Source organism: Falco cherrug, chromosome W, assembly GCF_023634085.1.
Source record: "Falco cherrug isolate bFalChe1 chromosome W, bFalChe1.pri, whole genome shotgun sequence".
Taxonomy (NCBI): Eukaryota; Metazoa; Chordata; class Aves; order Falconiformes; family Falconidae; genus Falco; species Falco cherrug.
Genome location: NC_073719.1, coordinates 4,416,284 through 4,442,876, shown reverse-complemented (window position 1 = coordinate 4,442,876; position 26,593 = coordinate 4,416,284). Strand labels below are relative to the sequence as shown.

Here is a 26,593-nt window from a genome sequence, read left to right as displayed (position 1 = left end):
TTTCTTTCCCTAATTACCTTATGGGAAGCCACTGCCTAGATTTATTTTTTTTTTAGTCGTGCAATGAAACATTTTTAGCCAGTCAGATTAAAGAAAATAGCCTGTAAAGCAGCTCAGAAAACTTGTACACAAAGCTATGCAAAGAAAAAAATTCAATAAATACATTTTACATTATTCTGAGTTTTATTGATAAGAAAAGCAAAGGAACCCCTCTTGAATTTTTCTAACATGATAAATTAAGAATATTAGTGCCTAGAAGTTTCTTAAAATATTTCTTCTTCTATTATTTCCATGGTATATTGCTTGGAAAACTGGAATTTTTGTTAGTGGTTTCACAAAATAGTATTTGCTGATGATACTGTTTCTGAATTAAGAGTGATTTCAAAGGAAGAGAGGAAGCTTGTAGTTAGACTTTTGCTGTGCAGTCAAGGTAATGTTCATAAGTGTGAAAAAATTGTTATATGCCTCTAAGTTAGGAAGGGATTTCCTACTTGCAAATAAGTGTGTAGTTAGTTTGTCTCTATGGTAGTTCAGTTAGCCAACACTGAAAAGAAACTCCATTGAAATGGAGTGAATCAGTTCAGTCTGAGTAACGTCTTAGCTGTTACCTATGCAGAACTACAGAAGTGTCTAATCGCTGTTAACCTGAGAAGACATCTTGCTTATAATGATTTTTTTCCAAGTTTAGACTCTTCCACCTTTGCTTATCTAAACATCTTACTGAGCTGTTGTAAAACATAATGTTTAGCTTCCTAGTCTTTCTTAGGGTTCAAAAGAGAACGATTTATTTGTCCTGCTTTTTTAATATGTTTCAAGTTCTCATCCAAGTAATACGCAATGCATATACATAGACATACAAATTTTAATAGTGATACCTCTGATCTTTATCAAAGAAGCAGAAAAGAATGTCCTTTTGTTTGTTTGTTTTTCATTTAAAATATAACTGAATAATGCTGCTTTGACCATGAGTATGAGATCTTGAGCTAACTTGTAATCAGATGATTTGCTTCATTTTGAATGCTGTATTCTCTGTTTACCATATCATTTCATCTGTTTGTGATGTTAATAATATGGAACAGTGAATTAAAAACAGAATAAGTAAAGCAAAATTATTTAAGTTGGTTGGGAATGGAGAGGATTGTCAGGAATCTTAGAGATCTTAATTTACCTATTAGCCGCAGTGACTGTTGAAATTCTTAGATGCGAAATAAAGCAAATTAAGGAAAACTTTCAGTAATTATATGCTTTAAGGGATTCCAGTTTCACTAAACCACTCAAGAGATCTGACCATCATTCTAAACAATTCATTGAGGACATCTGGTTTAAAAATAAATTATATTTCTTAAAGGATACTGTAGAACTTAACTGAGTTAAAATGAGACAAAATGATCAAGAGAATGAAAGATTTGTAACAAGTGGATTTAAATTTATGCTGGAATGCTATATTGGAAGTTACTTTTCTCATGAAGATGTAGCTGGGGTCAGAATTCATCTTACAGAGCTTAAATTAATAGTGATGATTTGTAAACTGTGGAGACAGATTTCATCTACCTCCACAAAATACTGCCTCATGGGAGGAAGAGAATCAGTTAAGATATGTAAAGTCTTTTCCAATAAACCCCCAACTGACTTCTCCAATATGCTCACTTTGTGTATCCCAGAAAGCTCGCTCTTCAGTCACAGTTAACTCTCAACCATTTTAGAACTGACAGTGTTAGTAGCTCAGGCCTCATGAACATGACTGTACTGCCTCCAGAAGCAAGTCTGATTCATAAGCAGAAGAGCTCAAAGCATGAACTAAGTTATTACCTTAAACACTTGGTCCACCTCTGTGCAGAAGTTTCACACTGTGTTTTCAGAAGTGGGAGCCCTCTAGGGTGCAGTGCAGAGCATTAGTATCACCACAGGTTCAATGTTGTTTTTATTAGTTCTGAGCCTGGGCTGCCTATTAACCGTATCCTGGTACTATACTAGGTATAACTATATCCTGGTATGTTTCCTATGCTTCTCAATAAACTGGGGTTGTGGAAAGAATTTGTCAGTTCTGTCTGAATGCTTGGAACCATTTTGCTCAGAAACCACCCTATATACAGTCATACCTCTCTAAACTTCAGGAGACTGGTAAAGATACACAGATGTCAGGGCTATTATATGCAAGTTCACAAGAATAATAAACTCTGGTAGTCTAGAATGTAATGTTTTGGAGCCGTTTTGATCTTCACAGCACAGTCCATGTTAGACATCTCTGCTAACCCAGTTATCCTGTTACATTAGATAATGGAGAGTTGGCTGTTTTCATGGGTGAAATTGCCCCCTCCTCCATATCCTTTTTCTATTACATCTTAGCACCCTCTTCCCTTCAAGACTGTCTTTGAAAACAACAAAGAACTCTCCATTCCTCCCCCCTTTATTTCCCCCAAGTTTCTGTTTCTGTATAGAACACTTATCCCGTTTTTTCAACATTTAGTTCTGCAAGGCTTTTTGGTCCTGACTGAAAACTGGTTATAATAACTTTCTGTGGTATATCCTCACTGCCTGGCACAAAATTGTGACTCCAGCTTTCTCCTTTACACTGAATTTCCTGCAATATATATCAAGACAAAATTTTAGTCGTCTTGGCAAAACAATATCTTTAAGCAACTAGGTTACCAAGTCTCATTGGAACTTGCTGTGTTAGATGGGCAAAGCAATCACTGAACTAGAACATGGACACCCAGTAATAGTCACAATTTAGATAACTGAAGAAATCATCTCAATGTTCTCTTATGAAAGGATGAAACTTATTTTGATTTTTTTCTACTTCCCTGACTTTGTTTAAAAGGACAAACGTCCTGTAAATTTGTATTTTTAAATGTTTGCTGGTGTCTTTGCCAGTTTCAGGCACAGTTTTCATGTAATTCAAAAGATTGTTAGAATAATGCTATAACAGAATTTTATATGATAGTTTTAGAGCACTCACTTGTTTTACAGAACATCTATATAATAGTGTTTAACTTGAAAATGTATAATTTTGAGCTATTAAAAGTAGAAATTTTGTACTTATAATGAAAATGCATTTCATTTCCAGATTCTCGTAAAAGACATAGAAAGGATAGAGATGAAGCTTGGGAGTATGAAGAACATGACAGAAGAAGTTCTGGTGACCATAGGAGAAGTGGTTATTATCATGAAGGAAGGAGGACTTCTGGTAGTGGCCGTTACCGTAATCGCAGTCCCGATGACTCTGATATCGATGATTATTCTCCTCCTCCTAGTCTCAGTGAGGGTATCATTGTTTTAAATTTTTTATTTTCTTCCATAATACTAGTGCATTTTTTAAAAATATGTTAAACATTTAAAAATAAACGTCTTTACCTGCAGTATTGAATATAAGCATAAGAAATGTAAACAATTCTTTATTCTCTTAATTAGTGGCTAGAAAAATGAAGAAAAAAGAAAAACAAAAGAAGAGGAAAGCTTATGAACCTAAACTAACACCTGAAGGTAATTTTAGAAGATTTATTTTCTACAGTTTGTATTTTCTGTTTTGTATATAAAATAATTATATATACATTTATTTTTTTTCACCAGAAATGATGGATTCTTCGACTTTCAAAAGATTTACTGCTTCAATAGAGAATATTTTGGAAAATTTAGAAGACATGGATTTTACAGCTTTTGGTAATATGTCAGAAATTTTCAAAATGCTTCCCCCAATTAAAAACACAAGAAAGAAAAAAATTTGCATCTCAGTATTTTCAGACTTCCTCCTTTGTGATTTAATTGCCTGTGATACATGCTACGGTATGCTGCATTTATATGGCTTCTACCTTGAGTGGAGGTCTTTACCTTTCTACTTCACTTGCTGCTACAGGAAGATCATCTTTCTTCTTCCTCCCTGCAGAATCCAAAAGGGACATAAATCACAATGAGACAAATAATAGTCCCCTGGAGTGGAAAGGATACCTCTTTGGGATGTCATTAGGGTGTTCTCTTCTGTCAAACATATCTTTGTAAACAATAGTAATTAATGTAAGATGGTTCTCTTGCCAGTAATGTTTAAGGAACATCATTTTGCATCTGTTGTGTCTTTGTCCCAACAGAGCTTGATTATTCAGTTCAGCAGCAGAGTGCTTATGCACTGATGGATGAGGCACTGAATCACTGTATGCTCCTTATCCATTTCAGTGGAAAATAAGCCAGTTTGGCATAAGTGTCTGATGAATTAGTTCAGGTTGACCAAGATGACTTTCTATTGAAATGGATAATGGATCATTCATTAATTTTTTTCCTATCATCTTTGTCATAAAATTAGAACAAGGGGAGGAGCATAGTAAACAAAACACTACAGCAATGGTGTCTACAACCTTGGATTTAAAAGTGAAGTAATTAGTTCTTTCTGTATGTCTTGTAACATCATGGCATTTTTGTCAGGGTAAATGTGATTAAGATGCAGTGTATCCCAAGGTACTTAATTTTCTATGTGTTTTTCATCTGTTGCCCTTCCCCAGATTTGAACTTTTGAATTGGGACTACAGTCATTTAAGATTTGTTTTATTGTAATGAGGGTGATGGCACAAGAGCTGCAATAAATGGATTTTTCTATATTTCAGTCATATTTAACAAGTAGTCATTTTAACACAACCAAAAGTTGTCATCATGAGTCTTCATTAGATGGAACTATTAGATGCTAGCTATTTGGAAAATCAGTTCTTTTTCTTCACTTGGCTTTTTCATATTGACAGTAAAATACTAGTTGCCTTGAAGCCTTATTAGAAATATGATTGTTAATGTTTTAATTTTTTTTTAAAGGGGATGATGATGAGATTCCACAGGAATTGCTACTGGGAAAGCATCAGCTTAGTGAGTTGGGTAGTGAATCTGCAAAAATCAAGGCAATGGGCATTATGGACAAGGTACACCTTCATAGTTTTTAAACTCTTTTTGAACATGTAATTTTTTTAAACATACAAAATCTTGTGTCCTCTGTAATATTCTACCCTCTTCAGGTGTGCATGTGACAGGTACTGTGAACAGTTGTGCTTCTGCTGACTAGCTGAAGTGCTTAAAAAGTTGCTGCATCTTAACTGTTAGTGTCTCTGAAGCTGAGACATTTTTGTTGAATGGTCCTTCTCTGTGTTAACGCTGTCTCAGATCACTATATGCTAATAGGTAACACATGTCTGAGCCGTAAAATCTAAAATAATTAATCTACTTTCACAAAAGCACATCAACCTTTGCTTCTTACTGCTAGTGCTGAGCAACCACAGTAAAACAGAACCTGCTGACAAAGTAAAAAAATCCACCCTTTCTGATATATGCTGTTAGTGCAATCTAAACATATGATGTCCATCCAGCATCACACTGAACTGCCTACTTCCTTCCTCTCTCCAAAGAGTACTGTCAAACTTAGGAGATTTAATGCCCCAGGTGAAAATAAGAGTAATTTTCTGTAGTCTGCATATTGTGGTTTCTTTGCCGTACTCTTCCTGACTTCAGTTCAAGGGAACTTTCTGTTGGCACAAACTGTTGGTATCACACCTCTAGAAACAACGCTCTTGCTTTCCTTATCTTCCTAGAACTCTTGGCTTTGGGCAGTCCTGTGTTAAATTCTTACTCTGCCTGCTCACGACCACTTACTATGTTTATGAAGTATCTGTGAAGCCACTTATTATACAAATCACTCTGAAGGGTTTTCTTTAATCCAAGATTTAGATATTCTTCCTGGCATTTTCTTCGATCTCCCTACCTTCCTTTGTAACATGTTATCAGCCTGAGTGTTTCTCTTTCCTGATAGTTCTCACCCTTAACGTCTGTCCCCTGGGGTTTTTTTCACACACGTACATACATATATGCATAAAATCGGAGTTTTGTTGCTTCTAAAGGTGAACACCAATAGTATGTATCTGGATGAATGAAACTTACTCTCCTGGAGTTTAGCATATTCTACAGATTATTTAATCATAATTCTGTAGAACATCAGTAAGTGAGTTTGAGTTACATTTTTTAACATGCTAGTTTTTCAAAGTTAACACAGTTATTAAGAATATGTTTCTTTTTTATGAGCATTCAGGTATCAGGGAATTCTATTTCTGCTTGACCATAGAATTTGGATTTTCTTTTAATAAAGCTCTATATGGTCAGTTAGAATTTGTGATTGATACTTGGACTTGGTAAATTTCTGTTTCTAGAAGCAAAAGTGTATAACTGTACAACATTAATTACAGCTATGCAGTTTTAAATACGTTTATAGGGATTTTGCTGATTGGAAATATAGTTTGATTGCAGTCTTAAAACATATTTCACTAGTTTAATTGTTGTCAGCATTCTCAGTCATGCTGTGTCAGAAACCATACAAGTCAAGATCCAGTCCTTATCTCAGATTACTTACAATTTAATTTTGTCAGAATACATAACATGTTCTGTCCTTCATTCATGGACATTTTTTTCAGCAACTTGGAAGCCATTGCATTCCTAGAGTTGTTTGATGTGTTTTGTTTCTTGTTTTAGCTATCCACAGATAAAACAGTTAAAGTCCTGAATATTTTGGAGAAGAACATTCAAGATGGATCAAAGCTTTCTACATTGCTTAACCATGTGAGTTTCAAATTACATCGTTTCACATCATTGTGTAGAATACAGTTTTCTTCACTTAAGTGCCATATAGTGATAGTTTCAAATACTCTGTGTGTAAGGAATTTCTGATTTAATGTGTATGTCATTAAGAGATTGCCAAATTTTAAGATTTGAAGTAAAATTCAATTGATTATATTTTTTCAGTACTAAACATGTTTTACTATAGTACTGATAGATAACATGTATTGGGAGAAATTGAGTTGTCTTTTGACTTAATTTTAAATGTTATAGTTTTATCCTGAAATATTAATGGTAACTGGTATAACTTGCACCATTGGACATTTCTTTGCTACTTTTCTACGTGTCCATAAAAGATCCCTTACACAATGGAAAAAGTGTTACAGCTTTCATGTAGAGCATATTCTTCTGAGCATTAAGAACTTAGTGCTTTATTTAGGTCTGCTCTTATGCTGCAAAGTTGAAGTTATCAACATAAACAAAATTAACAGGAAGTTTAAAATTTTAGGGGGGGGGTTCTGATATTTCTAAAACTACGTGGGAATTTGGATTTTTTATGAGGCTGAAATGTGATATTATGCATTGTATATATTTATTTATTTCTATGCTTTCTAGTCAAAACAATATTTTAGTAAGAATAGAGTTCTTGAATTTAATGAAAAAACCCACACCTTTATCTGCAGAAATAGAGAATAATTATGTATATTGGAAAGGAAGAATTTGAACTTGAAAATGAAAACCAGAGACACATTACCTCTACCTAAATATTTTCATCTATATAGTTTGTTAGGTTTTCAAAGTTTCAGTACTGAATGTCTTTGGCAGTATGAAAAATAAGTGAAAAGAAGGTGCTGGTTTACCTGCTCTAATTCAATATGATTGAGTCTTTATGCCAGTGCCTCAAAAGGGGTATTTTTCTTTAACTTTTTTGTAGTTAAACTCAAGATTATTAAGCAGTTACTGAAATTGTCCAGTGATTGCAATTCAGAGACAAAGCTTCAAATAAAAAAGAAGCGATCTTTAACCAAACAAGTTCTAGATTTTTATTAAACCCATTAAACATGATTCATTCAGGTCATTATGTCAAAGAAAGCCTCTGCTAAGGAGTAAGCTTACTACTTTCTGAGTGCAGTGAAAATATCCTACCTCCATGTCAGGATATTTTTCAGAGGCAGATTGCACTTGCATATTCTTTTTATTTCTAAGATTAATGAAGGAAAAAAAAATAGAAAAGATTTAAAACTACTTGGGGTTTTGTTTTGTGGGGGTTTTTTGGGGTGTTGAGTTTTGGGGGTTTTTAAGCCTCCTTTGTGTAAGGAACAAATTATTTAAAGCCATTCTATGCAAGAAATTTACAGTGATCTCCTGATGTTGATTTTTTCAAATATCAATCTCTCTCATATATATAACGCACTGTGATATTTTTAGATTCTCTTACCCCAAAGGGAAAAAGTTGATATGGTTTCACCAACCCCTTATTTTTACAAGGAAAGCCAAGTGTTGAACTGTGCCGTTATACAGGCAGGAAAGATTCTTTTTCTCTGTACCAGAGAAGTTATTAAAGATTCCATCTGGTTTTGCTATTAACAGGTTTATTACAATATTTCAGTAGTGCTGGGTGGTCATAATTAACCTCATGTATGTTTGTTTTTATAACTTGTACAAACACAGAAATACAGAGATTCTATACCCTGTGCTAAATCTAAATGGTCATATTTGTTTTAAACCCATTGATAGTAAATGAGTCAGTCTGTGGAGAAAGTTGTATTCTCATGAGTTTTGTGTGACTTAACAGTCTTTTTGTGTAAGAATTCCCTCTAGCGGCAAAAATTAGACTGATCAAAGCAGCAACTGGTGTGCATAGGCCACTGAACAAAACTCTAAATGAATGAGTTTAGATTTTGATTAAGGTACATCATTATTAAGTAGAGAATGTGGCAGTCTTCCTTCATAGTGCTTCCCAGTGATACTTGGAAAGCTTCCTTGTGTTTTACCAGAAGAATACAGTGAGATATTGAAGACTTGTAACTTAGGGTTACAAATCTGTTGCTAGTAAAACAAACATTAGTTGATTTCCAAAACAATTTTTGTATCATAAATGTTGTATTTGTGTGTGTGTGTATGTAAATATATTAAAATACTGTTATCTTTTATTTGGTAAGGATAGAAATTTGACTTATTGTTTACACTATCTTGTTTTTTATTGCCTGTTACAGAACAATGACACTGAAGATGAGGAGAGATTATGGAGAGATCTTATTATGGAAAGAGTGACAAAATCTGCTGATGCTTGTCTAACTGCTATCAATATTATGACATCACCAAATATGCCTAAGGCTGTATATATTGAGGATGTAATAGAAAGAGTTATTCAATACACAAAATTTCATTTGCAGAACACTCTCTATCCTCAATATGATCCTGTGTACAGAGTGGATCCTCATGGTGGTTAGTGTGCTAAATGCTTTGTATTTAGCATTTTGTTGTCACATACATACCATCAGATATGGGTGTCCAACTTCAAGAATGGTTTTTAAAATTTTGGATTCAGAATTCAGAGCAATTATGAAAATATGAAATTTTTGCTTTTCAGCTGATTCTGCTAAATAGCTTTTTCTTCTGTAAGCAATTACATTTACAAAGCTGTTGTCATGGAGTTGTTTTGGGGACGTTTTTTGAGGAAGATGATAATCTTTCTTAATATTTGATGTAAGTGAAACTGAAAATAAATATTAAAGATTTTTTTTGTTTTCTAGGTGGTGTTTTAAGTTCAAAAGCAAAACGTGCTAAGTGTTCCACCCACAAGCAAAGAGTTATAGTGATGCTGTATAACAAAGTTTGTGACATTGTCAGTAGTTTGTCAGAGTTGCTAGAGATACAGCTTCTTACAGATACAACTATTCTTCAGGTAAGTTATCAGAAGAATTTCTGTCTGAAAATGTTTGGTTTTCTTTTCCCAGAGACTGTAAAGTGTGATTGTCTCAATGACATGAAGTATGAAATCAGTACAAAATTTTGAATTATTAACATCAGTGATTAGTTTGTTGTGTAGTATGTAATCTGAAGAAGAATATTTAATGTTCAAATCTTTAATGGCTTTTGTTGTACGCTTAAGAAAAGTTTAACCTGATTGTATTTAAATATCCTTTAATAACTTTATTTGCAAATAATATGAAGTAATACATATTATTGGATACCTTACCTGCTGAATGAATAACCTACTTGTGAAACTGCATAAATCAGTTTTAGTCAAATATACTTACAATAACTTCTTTCTGTTGATAGGTATCATCCATGGGAATAACACCTTTCTTTGTAGAAAATGTCAGTGAACTACAGTTATGTGCTATCAAATTAGTGACTGCAGTAAGTAATTTTTAATTTGCAGTTTCATGTTCCTGTACTTCTGAGAGTTACTAGGGCATTTACATAAGCTGTATTTTTGCTGGTAGAGAATTGGAGTTTAGAACTAATTTTATTCTTCAATATTTTTACAGTTTGGTATCATAATCTAGAAACAGTATTAAATCTACCTGAGCTCCAATTTGCAGAGACTCTATAGGAAGAAATAGCCTACTTAAGCCAAGGAATTTACTTAATTTTGTTTATGTTTTTTAAAGTGTAAACACAAACCCCATCCTCTTACCAGTCCTTTCTTGTCTTAAGAAATCTTAACAATGTGGTTTTCCTTATTTCCTTTGTTAAGATTTGAATTTATGCAATGGAATAAGCTTTAGAACTAGTAGGATACTTTTATATAATAGAAGAAGTCCTTTTCCTCAGAAGAGGTGGCTATGTGAAAAACTCATGGGGCAGATAAAATATTATTTCAGGAAAACTTCAGTGCAACACAGATGCGCTTGTTCAAGTGGAAATTTTCCATCTTTGTAAGGATGATGTACTCCAGTATTTATAAAAGTAATTCTACCTAAACAAAAGGAGAGGCAAACTCTACAATCCTGATGTGTAAATTGAAAGAATATTTCATGTCAGGAAAACATTAAACTTTAGATTATGAGGTAAAACTGGTTTCTCAGATGTGTTCTAAAACCATACATGTGTGCATCTTAATTTATGTTACCACAGAGTTTTGCTCTATACTGGAGTCTGAAAGTTTAGCATTACACTGTTTGACTTTCTTAGTGTATTGTACCATTGGCAGAAATTTTTAAAACATGGTATATTTAAGAGCTATTACACATTTCTGCTGTTTGAAGATTTTTAAAAATCCATATTTGAAAAAGTTTTTATGTATTTTATAAAGAAATGCTTGCTTTGAAAAAACAATGTATTAAAACCAAGGTATGCATCAAATATAATTTCAATGTCATGTAAAGTGTATATTTCTATATATTATTTTTTAATAATTTTTAACAAGCAATATTGTATGTAACAATAAATAATTTTTTAACAATCCTATAACTGTTAAATAGGTGTTCTCCAGGTATGAAAAACATAGACAGTTAATACTAGAAGAAATTTTCACTTCCCTTGCAAGACTACCAACTAGCAAGAGGAGTTTGAGAAACTTCAGGTAATTTCTGTCATAAATTGATAGTTTGTAGACAGTAGCATTTACATTTTTGTAGATGTAGGATTTTAGGCTTCAGTATTAACTTTTTTAAAAATCTGTGACTCCACAAGCTGCACTTTGTTAGAGGTTGATATTTCAAAACCTCTACAGCGAGAGCAGAATTGCCTGACAAATGTATTTTGTAATAATCACTGTTTCTTATGCCATCGTATTTATGCCTGCTTACAAAAATAATTTCAATATCTTATTTGTCTCACTAAAAATGTAAATGAGCCTAATGTTAGTGTGCATGCAAAGTTTTTTTGTTGGATAATTCTTTGGTTCTGCTTATATGGATTTCATACAATTTCTTCATTGCTAAAGCTTAATAGGAAAATTCTGGCTGAATTTCTTTGAGGACATACTCAGAGCACACTTTCCAGGAAATCAATCTATTACTCCTTTGAATTAGTTTCATTTAGGCACTACTCAGTTTACTTTAACTGTCTTTTAAGTGCTTCAGGTGGATTTCAGTGCATCTTCTGAATAATAGTATAGGTTCACGTTCAATTTGAGAAAGAACCTGACCTGAACTGGATTTCAGTTAAAATTGAGGTTGGACACTTTAAATTATTCTAAAACGTTTGTTGTTGGCATTGATTTTGTTCCTTGCTTGCATACATCTTTCCCCAGACAGACAAATTGTCAATGAAATGGGTTGTCTGATCCAGGGTGGATGAACAGGAAATATCTAGGAAAAGAAATTCACTGAAACTTTGAAGTTGAATTCAGCAACCCTAATGTTAACATGTGTGCTTGTTCCTAGTATTTCTTACTGTTTTCATTATAGACATCAGAGATCTACCAAATAGGAAGGTAATATGCATAGGAGCATAAATGGTAGATACCCTCTGTGAATTAGGACCTTTAGCAGATGGAAATCTCAAAGCCACAATGACTGCACTGTTTATCTTTAGTTTCCTAGCTCTGGTCTGTTGAAAGACATTCCCTGTCTGTGGCTACAGTCATGAAGGGTACAGCTTACCTAAAATATGATATTAAAATATTTTCTCTGTAAAAATAGTCAAAGATAACGTCATAAAGATAATATTTGCAATCTGGTTTGTGCCCAGTTATTATTTTGATAATTTGGGGAGAATGATATCAAAGATTATCACCTTTTCATATTGTTAAGGGTAACTTTAAATGGCATCGATGTATGTATGGGTAGTAAATGCTGTACTATTTGTCAGGTTAAATCACTTGGAAAGGGAGAAATGTGAAGTAGAGTGTATTCATTCATGAGCAAGGAGCTTCTGGCAAACCTCAAACAGAAGAAGGAAGTTTATGAAATGTGGAAAAAGGGACAGGCGACTTGGGAGGAATATAGGAATGTTGTCACAACATGCAGGGAGGTGATGAGGAAGGCTAAGGTCTGTTTAGAAAAAAATCTGGCAAGGTATGTCAAGGACAACAAGAAGGGCTTCTTCAGTTACATCAGCAGGAAAGGGATGACTAGGGAAAATGTGGGCCTGCTGCTGAATGTGGTGGGTGCCCTAGTGATGAAGGACACAGAGTTACTGAATGCCGCCTTTGCTTCAGTCTTCACTGCCAAGGCTGGCCCTCAGGTTTCCCAGACTCTGGAGGCAAAAGAGAAAGTTTGGAGAAAGGAAGAAATTCCCTTGGTCGAGGAGGATTGCATTAGAGATCACTTAAAGCAAACTTGACACCCACAAATCCATGGGCCCTGATGGGATGCACCCCTGAGTGCTGAGGGAGCTGGCAGATGTTATTGCCAAGCCACTCTCCATCATCTTTGAAAGGTCAAGGAGGACAGGAGAGGTGCCTGAGGACTGGAGGAAAGCCAAGGTCACTCCTGTCTTCAAAAAGGTCAAGAAGGAGGACCCAGGAAACTACAGACCAGTCAGCCTCACCTCCATCCCTCGAAAGGTGATGGGACAGCTCATCCTGGAGGTGATCATCTCTAAGCATGTGGAGGAAAAGAAGGTCATCAGGAACAGTCAACATGGATTCACCAAGGGGAAATTATGCCTGACCAACCTGATAGTCTTCTGTGACTGAATGACTGGCTGGGTTGATGAGGGGAGAGCAGTAGATGTTGTCTACCTTGACCTCAGCAAGGCTTTTGACACTGTCCCCCATAACATCCTCATAGGTAAGCTCAGGAAGCGTAGGTTAGAGGAGTGGACAGTGAGGTGGATGGAGAAGTGGCTGAATGGCAGAGCTCAGAGGGTTGTGATCAGCAGCGCAGAGTCTAGCTGGAGGCCTGTAGCTAGCGGTGTTCCCCAGGGGTCAGTACTGGGTCCAGTCTTGTTATAACTTATTCACCAGTGACCTGGATGAAGGGACAGAGTGTGCCCTCAGCAAGTTTGCTGATGATACAAAGCTGGGAGGAGTGGCTGACACACCAGAAGCCTGTGCTGCCATTCAGTGAGACCTGGACAGGCTAGAGAGTTGGGCAGGGAGGAACCGAATGAAGGTCAACAAAGGCAAGTATAGGGTCCTGCACCTAGGGAGGAACAACCACACACCAGTACAGGCTGGGGCTGACCTGCTGGAAGGCAGCTCTGCAGAGAAGCACCTGGGAGTTCTGGTGGACAGCTAGTTGCCCGTGTGTCCTTGTGGCCAAGAAGGCCAATGGGATCCTGGGACACATTAGGAGGAGTGTGGCCAGCAGGTCGAGGGAGGTTATCCTTCCCCTCTACTCTGCCCTGGTGAGGCTGCATCTGGAGTACTGTGTCCAGTTCTGGGCTCCCCAGTTCAAGAGAGACAGGGAACTACTGGGGAAGGTCCAGCAGAGGGCTATGAAGATGATGAGGGGACTGGAGCATCTCCCTTATGAGGAAAGGCTGAGGGAGCTGGGCCTGTTTAGCCTGGAGAAGACTGAGAGGGGATCTTATCGATGTCTACAAATATCTTAAGGGCGAGTGTCAAGAGGATGGGGCCAGGCTCTTTTCAGTGGTGCCCAGTGACAGGACAAGAGGCAACAGGCACAAACTGCAACACAGGAAGTTCCATCTGAGTATGAGGAAAAACGTTTTTGAGGGTGACAGAGTGCTGGAACAGGCTGCCAAGAGAGGTTGTGGAGTCTCCTTCTCTGGAGATATTCAAGACCCACCTGGATGCAATTCTGTGCAACCTGCTCTAGGTGAACCTGCTTTAGCAGGGGATTGGACTAGATAGTCTCCAGAGGTCCCTTCCAACCCCAACCATTCTGTGATTCTGTGGTCATACCAGCTTAAAGACACTGTTACATATTGAAGTTTATAGTCTGTTATGCTTCCTGATATTACCATAGGTGTAACTCTTGTAGAAGTCAGTCCAGGTCATGGTCACTATTTTCTCTTGTTTAAAAGTCCTGCACATTTTACATACTGTTAGGACAAGTTCAGTCTATTTTTTTTAATGTTGTTTTGGAAATGGATATGGCATTATAATAAGCATATTAGTAAGTGCCTTAGCATGTAGGTGTTTGATTTATTAAATATTTATGTAGATTTTTCAGCTGCTGAACTTCAGAGATACTCTAATAGCCCATCTGTGGGCTGTTTCAATTCATCTTTGGCCTGAGAATAATGCTGGATTTGTTAGACCAAATCTTTCACTGCATACGAGGGAAGAAAATGACTAGATAACTGTCTAGAAAACAGTTTTCTAGCTGTGGTAATAATTTTAGACTGATGTTATTTAGAACCAAAAAATTTTGGTTTGTTTTGTCTTTTTAGTTTAGTTTTAGTGTTAATGATGTATTTTCTTATTAACAGGTTAAACAGCAGTGACACTGATGGAGAGCCTATGTATATTCAGATGGTAACAGCACTAGTTCTGCAGCTTATTCAGTGTGTGGTGCATTTGCCATCAACAGAAAAAGATTCTAATTCAGAGGAGGAATCAAACAAAAAAGTAAGATTTTTTTTTTGAGAGCTATAAATTTTTGTGTGTGTGTGCAGGAATGAATTTGTAGGTATAATATTTTATGATGGTGCTCTAGTAATTAAGCTTTGTAATTTTATGTCTGCTGTAATTATTTGATGACTGAGAAGCGCTGATCTAGAAATCATATTTCTGTGTGTGCTAAAATATTAGACAAATACATCTTGTTATTTTTAGGTGGATCAAGATGTGCTAATTACTAACTCATACGAAACAGCCATGAGAACAGCACAGAACTTCCTTTCTATTTTCCTTAAGAAGTAAGTACTGTTGCATTCTTTAGTGTATTGATGAAACCAACTCCAAATGAAACCTGTCACACCTTAAGACAAATCAAACCACTTTGTAATGCTAAATGCCTACTAATAAAGTTACTTATAACAGTATAGATCCCTAGGACAGCTACCTGTCTGGACAAATGTTTTTTATGGAACAGAAATTCTGCAGAGAGTTCTTTACACATTTAAGAATCTGTCTGATAGTTTACGTAGGATCATTTTATCAGGGGTCTTTTACTCATCTGAAGCATGGAAGAGCAGAATGAGTACATATTTAAGTGATGAAACCAGATTCTTTCAGTCATCAGAATGACAAAGATGTAAAAAACCTAAAATTACTTTCATTTAGATAGTTAGGAATATCAGTAGCTCAACAGGGGAAAGAAAGTACACCTGAATAACCAAAGGACTTGTAATATAAAGTCCTGAGGTTTTTATCATGTTAGCCTTTCAGCTTAACAGTAGAAATCATTTACAAGCCATCTAGCCTTCTCTCTGCATACTTCTGTTATCATTGAAGTTAGGAATGCCACATATAAGTGAAACACTATTAGGTATGTTATCTTTTGATTTTTTTACATTCTGATTTTAAACTTTTGTGGAGCATAATACTAAGATGTCTTATCACTTTGAGATAAGTCAGACCAGGTTTAAGGACACACCACCTCCTAAATACCCCACTCTGGCTTGAGCTTTAGAATTTTACCTACTATGTCCATCCAAGTTAATGCAGACTTTAACTCAAAGCAATAATAAAAAAAAACACTTATGAAAAATTATGCTATCCTGGATTAGCTGCTTTACTCACAGTGCAACTTGGAGTGATGACTATTTAAACTATTTGTCCATAAATGGATAAAAACAATTTTTCTGCTAATATTTTGGATATTTTTTTAGAATCGCATAAAACTGGTTTTCTGGTTAAACATAGGATTACTTCTGTCTGCATCAGAAGAAAAGTTTAAATGGCTCTAAATTCACTTACAAAATGTATTTACTTTTAAAAAGGTGTGGCAGTAAACAAGGGGAAGAAGATTACAGACCACTGTTTGAGAACTTCATTCAAGATCTTCTTTCCACAGTCAATAAACCAGAATGGCCAGCTGCAGAGTTGCTACTTAGCTTATTAGGAAGGCTATTGGTAAGGGATTCTTGTTCTTAATTATTATATTATTTCTTAATACAATGAAACTTGTTTATTTCAGCTGTTGTGGTTTAACCCTGGCCAGCAACCAAGTACCACTCAGCCGCTCGCTCACTCCCCCTCACCCAGAGGGATGGGGATGAGAATCGGAAAGGAATGTAAAACTCAAGGGTTGAGATAAGAACAATTTAATAGGTAAAGCAAAAGCCATGCACACAAGCAAAGCAAAGCAAGGAATCCATTCAGCACTTCCCATGGGCAGGCAGGTTCAGCCATCCCCAGGAGAGCAGGGCTCCATCACGCATAACGGTTACTCGGGAAGACAAATGCCATAATGCCAAATGTCCCCCCTTCCTCCTTCTTCTTCCCCCAGTTTATATACTCAGCATGACGTCATATGGTATGGAATACCTCTTTGGCTAGCTTGGGTCACCTGTCCTGGCTGTGTCCCCTCCTGATTTCCTGTGCCCCTCCAGCCCTCTGGCTGGCAGGGCCCAAGGAACTGAGAAGTCCATCAGTGTGCTGTCAACATTGTTCTCACACCAAATCCAAAACACAGCACTGTACTAGCTACTAAGAAAATTAACTCTATCCCAGCTGAAACCAGGACATCAGCTCAGACTATTACAGGAATGCTTTTTGATTGCTGACACACACATGCAGCATCTTAGGATTTTCTCACGTGCATCATTATTCTGTAATGCATAGAAAATAAAATTTAGGTCAGAAGATCATTGATATGGAACTTAGTAAAGGTCATATGTATACAGTTTCTCATGGAAGTCCACTTCTATTCCATGATGTTTCCCACATTAAAAAATGCCATTGTATAGCACAGGGGTCCTCAAACTTTTTAACCAGGGGGCCAGTGCGGATGAAGGGGCAGGCAGTCATCTGCGGCTGCTTGGTTTCCCCCCCCAACCCCTGCCGGGGGGGTTCTGTAAATACTGGGGGCCGGATTGAGGACCCTGGGGGGCCGTATCCAGCCCACAGCTGTAGTTTGAGGACCCCTGGTATAGCATCTAATAAGTGTAGTTATTAATTGGGAATAAAGTCAGACTAACAGCTGTAATTATTCATGTTAAATACTTCTTTGGACTATTCCTTTAGCACAGAACCTGAGAATTAAGTAGTTTGGTCTTTTACCAGTAATAGCACATTTACTTATGGAATGTGGCATTTTACAGAATGTGAGTTTTTTCATTGACATGTTTTTTGAGAGTTGTTCTTCAGTATTACAATGTAATTAACACAGTAATTTGAGCTGTTTCTTGAAAAATTTTTTGTGGCCTTGTTCCTCATAAAATGTAGCTTGCTTTATACTTTTCTATATATCAATGAGGAAGTTGCATTATGGTGCTTAAGATCTATGCTACTGCAAAGGATATCTGCTCTACTAGATGTTCAGTTTATTTTATAAAATACATATTTTAGAAAAACTATAACAGGCATATTTGTAGAGAGACCAACGCAATAAAGGCAAAAACATTAATGTAAAGTAAGGCGTGTATCTGTGACATAATAGTAAATTTTATATTTTTATGCAGCATAGAAGTGGAATTTTTAATAAGGTCAAGCAGTGTCCTGTGTAAAGAAACTCAGTTGCATAAATAAATAATTTTTTATAACAGTTTATTCTGCTTTTCTTAGGTTCACCAGTTCAGTAACAAATCTACAGAAATGGCATTAAGAGTTGCATCACTTGACTATCTTGGAACTGTAGCTGCAAGACTCAGGAAAGATGCAGTCACTAGCAAAATGGATCGAGGATCTATAGCCAGAATCCTTAAACAGGTGTGTGAGAGATCCTGTGCCAACTGGATTGTGATGTATCGATTTAAAAATTTGAACATTTTAAAGATGTGTGAAAAACTGGTGTTGTGGAGAATGAATTTTCATTGCTGTTCAGATTTCTGAATCAAATATACTCAATTTATAAGTATCACATTTGTTAATTCATGTCTGTCTTACGCTGTCTCCCTAGTGATCATATTAAGTGGTTAAATACAATGGTAAAACCTGTTTTCTTGTGACATTATGGAGGAAATAACAGCGATAGTTGGATTCTATCTTAAGAGGCCTTAAAAATATATATGTGTGTGTATGTATGTGCATTTGCTATTGCAAAGTGATAATTGAGCTTATGACACTCGTACATGAGCTTTAGAGTTAAACTGTTAGGCTTGGAAGGTTAGTTTTTATGTGATGTAGCTGGTATTGGTTGGGGTTGTTTTGTTTTGTTTTTTACTGAACTTGCAAATATCTTTTGTTAGAGAATGCATATTTGCATTTCTGCTAATGCTGCTTATCAAAATGTCTCCCAATCTGCAAGAGTGGCAGCAATTAACAAAGCAATGTATGCATTTGGGCTCTCTTCAGTACATAATATGATGAGAAAATCTTGGGTCTTATGTGCGGCGAATGAAGAGACGGGACGTAGCAAGCAAGATGTCGATTTATTGTACACAATCACGAGTTTATATATGTTCTCAGAAGCTGCACACTTTAAACAGATTGGTTCTTGAAGCTAAGCGTTACATACTAGGCAATCCCTGATTGGTGGTTAACTACCAGCAATTAACAGCAAGGTGTTATCTTTCCTTGGCGCCATTCTTGGCGCCATCCGCCATTCATCCCCCACTCCCCTATGCTCTGTATCATGTTAATTGTTGTCTAGACAAACTCAAGCACATTCCCCTCAGCTAACTGATTGCCACTTTATGGTCCTGATTTCCAGGCCCCCTCCTGCACTTATGTGTCCTTTTAAAAATGTGGACTTGCACATTTCTTATGGATGCTATACATTCCTTTCTAAACTACTAATTGTTCTCAGCATGATTAGATCTGAAGTTGAGTAGTCTAGTTAATTTCCCTTTCATTTACCTGAAAAGACTCCATATCTATTATATGTGTTTTATAACGACTTACAAATTTGTTGAAGGAAAAACTTGTGCAATTTACAGGCATTCAAGGAAAGAATCAAAATTAATCTACTCTTTTATGAGGCTGATACTTCCCATAACTTTTGTCATTTAGAATTTTGTACTACATATAGTGTCAAATCTTTATGTCCATGCCTTAATATAATTTGTACTTCTGTATGCTAAGGGGTTATAATTCTCTGTTGGCAGTGATTTTGACAATTCTACATTAGACTTCTTCGTAGGGAAATATTTTCGAAGAATTCTTTTCTCCTTATCTCCAGAAGTTATATAATAGTATTGAAAGATATTCTAAAAAGTGGTGACCTGAATTTTTCTATTTGTTTTGGTTTTTTTATAGGATCAGGCAGTAATTAGGCATTGGCATCTGCAGAAAATAAAATTGCTGTGGGCATTTTTTCAGTTACTCAGGAAGCTTAACATCAGTGATGGTATATAGTACCATCTGTACATTAGGGAAGGTGTATACTATACAGTACCATCAGGGTAGACAGTGTATTGTTTATAAATGATTTGTAACCTAAGAACAAATAACTACTTGGAAAGGTTTACGTGACAGCTAAGCTTCACTTTGTTGTTCAAATAGCAAGAAAATAAGATCCCCTATTGGTAGACTTATTCAGCTTTAGTCATTGGAATGATCTTAAATTATTGTTTTAATTCAGAAATTAACTTATACCTCTACAGATTTTTCTTTCCTGCTGAGTTGAATACTTAAGACTTGATATTTCCTTCTACCCTCTGATATCATTGCCAGGATATTCCCCAATGATTGATGAATGCTTATAACTCTGTCTACTGTGGTTTGGACTCATGAACCATAGAATTAGATTTAGGAGAAAATCTGTTCTTTTTTGATGTTTTTTTAAACAGTAGATTTTTTTTCATAAAATCTGTCATAGATTGTCAAATTGATTTGAACACTTGTGCATGCTTTTCATTAGTTTATCTCTTGATGTGCCGATCTTCTGGACCTTTTTCTGCTTGCTGATGTTTGCAAGCTATATTATGTGCTGCATTTGTGACAAGATTCTCAGTCTCTGCTGTTCATACAGAAATTAAGATAGAAGTTTTATTGCTGAAAAAGAAAAGTGTTTTGTATCTGAAGAAGTTTAAGCCAGAAATTTTTCTTCTACTTTTATTATCAATATTGAATATGCTTTGTTACAGACTTCACAGTTTCTTTTTGTTTATTCTGAGTTTTTCTTACTTGTTTGAAAATAGGCAGTTACGGTTCATCAAGCAACTTTTTTTTTCAGCCTCTTATCCACAGAATTTAACATAGCTTAAGGTCAGACGTTCAAATCACAATTTGCACATATATTAGGGTGACAAATTTATATCAGTAAACCTGTATTAGTATTATGTACACTGTAAACATGTTTTGAATTCTTAAACTCATTCATTTTGGAAGAAAAAAAATCCTTTTTTCTGCTGTAGCATCAGCAATTGCAAGGACCTGCATATTTTAGTATAATACTAAGGAAAAAAGGTGGTTTATGTTCTTGGTTTTATGCTGCCTTGTAGGTGTTGAGAAATTTTATTTCTGATTTATTAACAAGCTAATTGATACTGATTTATTCTCTATAACCTCTATATGGGGGGAAGTACATTGTCTGATGATCACATACAAAATCATTGTTCAATTTACATAGGCTAGAACTATTTAAGAGATCAGAATATACATATTTCCTATAAAATAGCTTCTTGGAAATAATACATTCTGGGTTTAGCATTCATACAGTTTAGATATTTACAAGCCTGATGTATAGTATCCAGAACTAGTTCTCAGATTAATATTTCATCTGTAATCCTTTTTGTGCATCTTAAAAGTGCTTCACAGGAAAATTAATATTACCCTATTCTGTAGATAGGCTTTATGCACTAGGTAGCATTTTTTATAAAATATGTGTTTGTTCTGAAGCTTTTTGACTGATAGAAACTTAGTTGAGTCTCAGAGAGCATGATTCTTTAGTGCTTAGGAGTGTTTGGGAACAGCCTCTGTAGGTTCTTTCCTAGATGGATTGAGCATACTTGCTGCACTTTCTCTGTATAGATGCTTTATCCCTCGGATATTTTTGCAGAGGGATAAGTTGTGGGGGTTTTTTGAAGTTTCCCATATGTTTTTACTGTTGACTGTGTTTCATATTTATTTTCATTTGCCTTTTTTGCCTTTTATCCCTTGTTCACCTGAGAAGTCACTGTTTCAGTATTTAATATTGGTGAGAGAGTTAACAATGACTTGTATAGGTTAAACTTTGTGTCAGTCTACTACATGTGATTTCAGCCTTTCTTTTTTCCTCAGGGACAGAGGGTCTTCACACAAGATCCTAGAATGAAAACTAATCAAATGAGTCAGTCTGTTTTAAAACCAGTCTTATTCTGCTGTTAATCTTTTTTAGACTTTGGAGCCAGTCTAATTTGGTTTAGCCTGTATAAAGTTTAGAAGTAATTGATTAAAAAATTATTAGTTGTATTGATAATTGCAGAACATTAACTTCAGTGTATTTTATATGTGGACATGCAGATTTTCAGATTCTAATTATCATTGTGCAATAGTCTATTTTATAGCTATCTTTCTATTTCTGACAGGTTTCAGGAGGAGGAGATGAAATTCAACAGCTGCAAAAGGCTTTGCTAGATTACCTAGATGAGAACACAGAAACTGATGCATCATTAGTGGTAAATTTCAGCTTTCTGATGTCAAGTGTATATAAAAATAATTTCATTAACATGTACTGAATAAAAAGCATATTAGTGCTTCAATTAAATTGTCACACTAACATATACTGTTGATTGTGTTTTCCAAAATATGATTGATGCATTAGACTCAATCTCATTATAAAGCCGTTAATTTCACTCTTCTATATCTGTTGGTTTCTGTGTATCCTGCTGTATTTCTCCAGTTTTCTCGGAAGTTTTATATAGCACAGTGGTTCCGTGATACAACTATGGAGACAGAGAAAGCAATTAAATCTCAGAAGGATGAGGATTCATCTGAAGGAACTCATCATGCAAAAGATGTTGAGACCACAGGACAAATCATGCATAGAGCAGAAAGTCGCAAAATGTTTCTTCGCAGCATTATTAAAACTGCTCCATCTCAGTTCAGTACATTAAAGTACGTTTCAGCACCACTGATTTCTTTATTAACCATACATTTGACATTTTTAATAATTTTAGATAAACATGTCCTAATTAAAACATTGTATTTGTTGAAGGATGAATTCTGATACTGTGGACTATGAAGACGCATGTTTGATTGTTCGCTACTTGGCCTCTATGAGGCCATTTGCCCAGAGCTTCGATATTTATTTGACACAGGTAAACTGTGCTGGAATTCTTAGTTGAGTGAAACACAGTTGGTTTCTGATTCTAAACACTTTTGCCGTAGTGTGCAATATCTGTTCATTGTTGAGCACAGATATTTAACAGGCCGTGATAACACCATATATGCTTTCATATTCTGTATTGATGACATAAGTGCTTATATTTCTTTTTCTTGCATGCATTTCATATGTCATATTGTACATACATTATTTTATTTGTCCATGTATGTATATGGCAAAATCATTATGTTAGATGTACACAGTAAAAGAATAATTACAAAATGTTGACATCTTTTTTACAGTTTCTGCAAGATGCATGCTCATTTGGTAATATTAACTCATTAAATTGATATTAATTTGATTTGAAAATACAAGCTAACTTGGTCAGTTGCTTGCAGTGCATGTTACTATCACTTTGGAAGCTGTTTGACCAGTGTGGTTTCTTTCCTTTTTCTGGGAGAAAAGCACTAACAAGTTGGCATGGTGACATGTTTGAACTCCAGTACTAGTTTAGTTTAGTTTGTGTTACTTTATATTGATCTGCATACAGAGCCATTCTTAAAATTATAGTGCCCAAATCCAACTCTCCTGTTGAAAGAACCACGGTGAAAGCCACAACCAAATGGCAAAAGTAATTTAAAATTGAAGTGACTCTAAAGTGAATATATGGACCCTGTGTAAATCTTGTTTGGGACAGTCTTAGAGATGTAGCAAATCCTGGTAAATATCCACACTCAGTTATCAGTGCCATGGAACATCACTTTCATGCACCTTTTTACTGTCTGAGAAGATATATACAATTTTTAGTAGAAAGATATTATTTTAGTTAAATCATTTGCATGTTATTCTGCGACATTTTTGCCTGTTAAACGTTGTTTGCTACCTTCCCAAAGCAATTGAATCTTTGTTTTTGTTCCCTTATTAGATTCTGCGTGTACTTGGTGAAAATGCAATTGCTGTTCGAACAAAAGCCATGAAGTGTTTGTCTGAGGTTGTTGCTGTAGACCCCAGTATTCTAGCCAGGGTAAAAAAAATGAAATGTCCATAATGCACATGCATTATTTTGTCATGCTTGAAAAAATCTTTATTTCTCATTTTTGATCTGTGCTTTATTTGTTCTTTTTAGCTGGATATGCAACGAGGTGTTCATGGACGATTAATGGATAACTCTACTAGTGTACGAGAAGCAGCTGTGGAGCTGCTCGGCCGATTTGTGCTCTGTCGTCCTCAGCTTGCTGAGCAGTATTATGACATGCTGATTGAAAGAATATTGGTATGGTGACTTGTGATATTTATGATAAAATAAGTGTCATTGGAAAATTTGTTTTCAACTGAATTTTTATGTTTCATAATATGGAATAATGATCCGAAGAGTAAATTATATCTTATTATTTTAATCATGCTTTCAAGACCAATCTTGTAAAGTGTATCACTTGTTTCCAGCGAGGCTTTGTTATGTCAAAAGGTAAACATACATAGAAAGTTGTAACGCATCAGAACCAGGATTATATTCCTTTTGATTCCTTTATTAAGGCACAAATTAAGTGAAATGAGGAATTTTGCCACATCTCTGAAGTCTGAGATGTGGGTTACTGAGGGCAGCTCAGTAGTGTGGGTGATGAAGAAATACCTACAACACAGTAATCTAAAGTTGCCATTTGTAATCCAAAAGAAAAAAAAAAAAGATACAACTATTTTGGTTTTCTGTGCTATGTTTTAAAGGCTTCTTAATATAGTTTTTGTATAAAAAGTGGGTTTTGTCTGGATGTTCAGATAAAATACAATGTTAATTTAACTGTAAGATAACACTAGCTTTTAGCATCCATCAGGTTTTTAGTCAAATACTACTCATTTGCTATAGTTACATGATAAAACATATTTGTGAAAGATTTTGGAGATGTGCATATGAGCATGCATAAAGCTGTTCATCCTGACATTCAGACTAAACAGGTTTTGAATAAGGTAATATGAAATGAAGCTGCTACTCCTTTCTCCTTAGACGAAGCCTAGGAAAGTGGAAAAGATTTGCTGCGTGTAGCTTATCCATAAGCTTTATCCAAAGGCTTTTGAAGTATTACAGTCCAGATCTACAAAGGGTCTTGTGTTCCAACAAAGTAGCTAAAGCATCATCACATCTAGCTTGTAAGCTCTTGAATTAAGAAGTAGAATTATAAATTTGCACCATCATGAGCTCTTAAATGGGAGGGTATAAATGGAGGAAGCATTTCGGTGTTCTGGGGACTCAGTCAGAAACTTTAGAATTACTGCAAATAAAGTGGTACAAGCTGTGCTTACCTTTTGTATAAATGCACTCCAGAATATTTTAGCTGCCTTTTCTAAATACGTTTTGCCGGTCAGATTGGGTGATCTTCAAATATTAATTCATATAATACATAAATTAATTAATATATCTGATTTGTTTTCAAGAGCATAATGCTTTTCTCCTCACAGGATACTGGTATCAGTGTCAGAAAAAGAGTTATAAAGATACTTAGGGATATCTGCATTGAACAACCAACATTTCCCAAAATTACAGAGATGTGTGTGAAAATGATTCGGAGAGTCAATGATGAAGAAGGCATTAAGGTAGAATGATATATATATCCTTCAGGATTTTAATTGTCATAATGTGTTTCTATATTTTGACCAAAAACAAAAACAATCAAAAAAGTATTTCATTGCTCCTTTGTAACCTTTATGATTTTTATTCATTTTTATTTTTTGAGAGCAAATATCTTAGCTTTCTACATTGCTGACTTGATTTTCTTTCTTTTCTTCTGTTTTCTTCAAGTTCTTTCTGACAACTAAAAGATTTTAAAAAGTTATTGTCTAGAGATGTTTTTTTCTTACAAGTGTTGTCTCTGGCACTTCTCTTTTCTAACAAATGAAATTGGCATATAAAACTCCTTTCTGCAAACAAAATTTAAGTAAAAATTAAGTACCTTATGTTAGTATATGCCAGATTTGCCAGTTCTGTGTATAAAAATTATAAAGTATTCATCTGTGCTAATTTTGCATTAATTCTGAATGTTTAATTAATCAGTTATTCCCCCTAAAATGTTGCTTATGTGATCATATTCTACTCTTTGTGCAATGTATATGCAGAAGGGAATAAAACTAAGATTATGTGTTGAAACATAAACCTGACACTGATGTATGTTTGATTTGGCAAAAATTTTTAAAATTGCTGGGTAATTAAGAATATACCTGTATCACACTTTCAGTGGGATTTGAAATCTGCAACTTTAAAGCTGCAGCATATGTTTTTACCACTTGAGATACCTTAATGCCAAGTGGCTTTCTGAGAAGACTGTTAATCAAGAAATGGATGAACAGCTGGATCCAAGGTGCTGCTAGGAAAGGAGGATGACTTTGTTCGCTTTCCTCCTTTCCCTTACCTTTCCAACAACCTCAGAAAGATGAGGCAGTATCTGCAATGTATTTTATTTTTTTTCTTATGTCTCCATGGATGAGGAAAGCTTCTTACAACCATATGCTTTATAAGTAATTCAGGAATAATTAGTTCACTTTCATTCTATTCCATCTTTTCCTCCATCCAAAAACATTGGAAGGGAACAGGCTTCCTATGCTTGGGTAGGGAGACTTGGCTTCTCTCTTTTTCCCACCTTGTCACAGCTGTTCTGAAAATGCCAAAGTAATCTACAGTTGCTGTTAATTCTGCTGTAGAATTTATAATCTTGTGTTTGGTTGTCAGCTTCTCACAGTACTGTGTTTTCCCAAGGAATGCAAGTTAGTGCACAAAAGTGGTAACTCAATTTTCTGTAGTATCAGTTCCCAGTGATCATTTTAGTGAAGCTGGCTTAGAGGCCAATATAACTGCTGTAATAGTAGATTTCAGT

At 35.3% G+C, this 26,593-nt stretch overlaps 1 protein-coding gene across 9 annotated transcripts in view; it reads left to right on the top strand.

Moving 5' to 3' along the window:
• LOC129734519 (nipped-B-like protein) overlaps positions 1-26,593 on the top strand; it is a 167,636-nt gene that overhangs the window by 120,408 nt on the left and 20,635 nt on the right. For all 9 annotated transcript variants that reach the window (XM_055698079.1, XM_055698081.1, XM_055698077.1 and 6 more), the window contains 19 exons: positions 3,068-3,265; positions 3,412-3,483; positions 3,571-3,660; positions 4,792-4,895; positions 6,490-6,576; positions 8,790-9,021; positions 9,330-9,481; positions 9,859-9,939; positions 11,007-11,107; positions 14,872-15,010; positions 15,218-15,300; positions 16,327-16,459; positions 18,113-18,256; positions 21,997-22,086; positions 22,311-22,525; positions 22,626-22,728; positions 23,659-23,757; positions 23,860-24,006; positions 25,185-25,319. In XM_055698079.1, the coding sequence (XP_055554054.1) occupies positions 3,068-3,265; positions 3,412-3,483; positions 3,571-3,660; positions 4,792-4,895; positions 6,490-6,576; positions 8,790-9,021; positions 9,330-9,481; positions 9,859-9,939; positions 11,007-11,107; positions 14,872-15,010; positions 15,218-15,300; positions 16,327-16,459; positions 18,113-18,256; positions 21,997-22,086; positions 22,311-22,525; positions 22,626-22,728; positions 23,659-23,757; positions 23,860-24,006; positions 25,185-25,319 (2,405 nt within the window). The remainder of the gene's footprint in view (positions 1-3,067; positions 3,266-3,411; positions 3,484-3,570; positions 3,661-4,791; positions 4,896-6,489; positions 6,577-8,789; positions 9,022-9,329; positions 9,482-9,858; positions 9,940-11,006; positions 11,108-14,871; positions 15,011-15,217; positions 15,301-16,326; positions 16,460-18,112; positions 18,257-21,996; positions 22,087-22,310; positions 22,526-22,625; positions 22,729-23,658; positions 23,758-23,859; positions 24,007-25,184; positions 25,320-26,593) is intronic.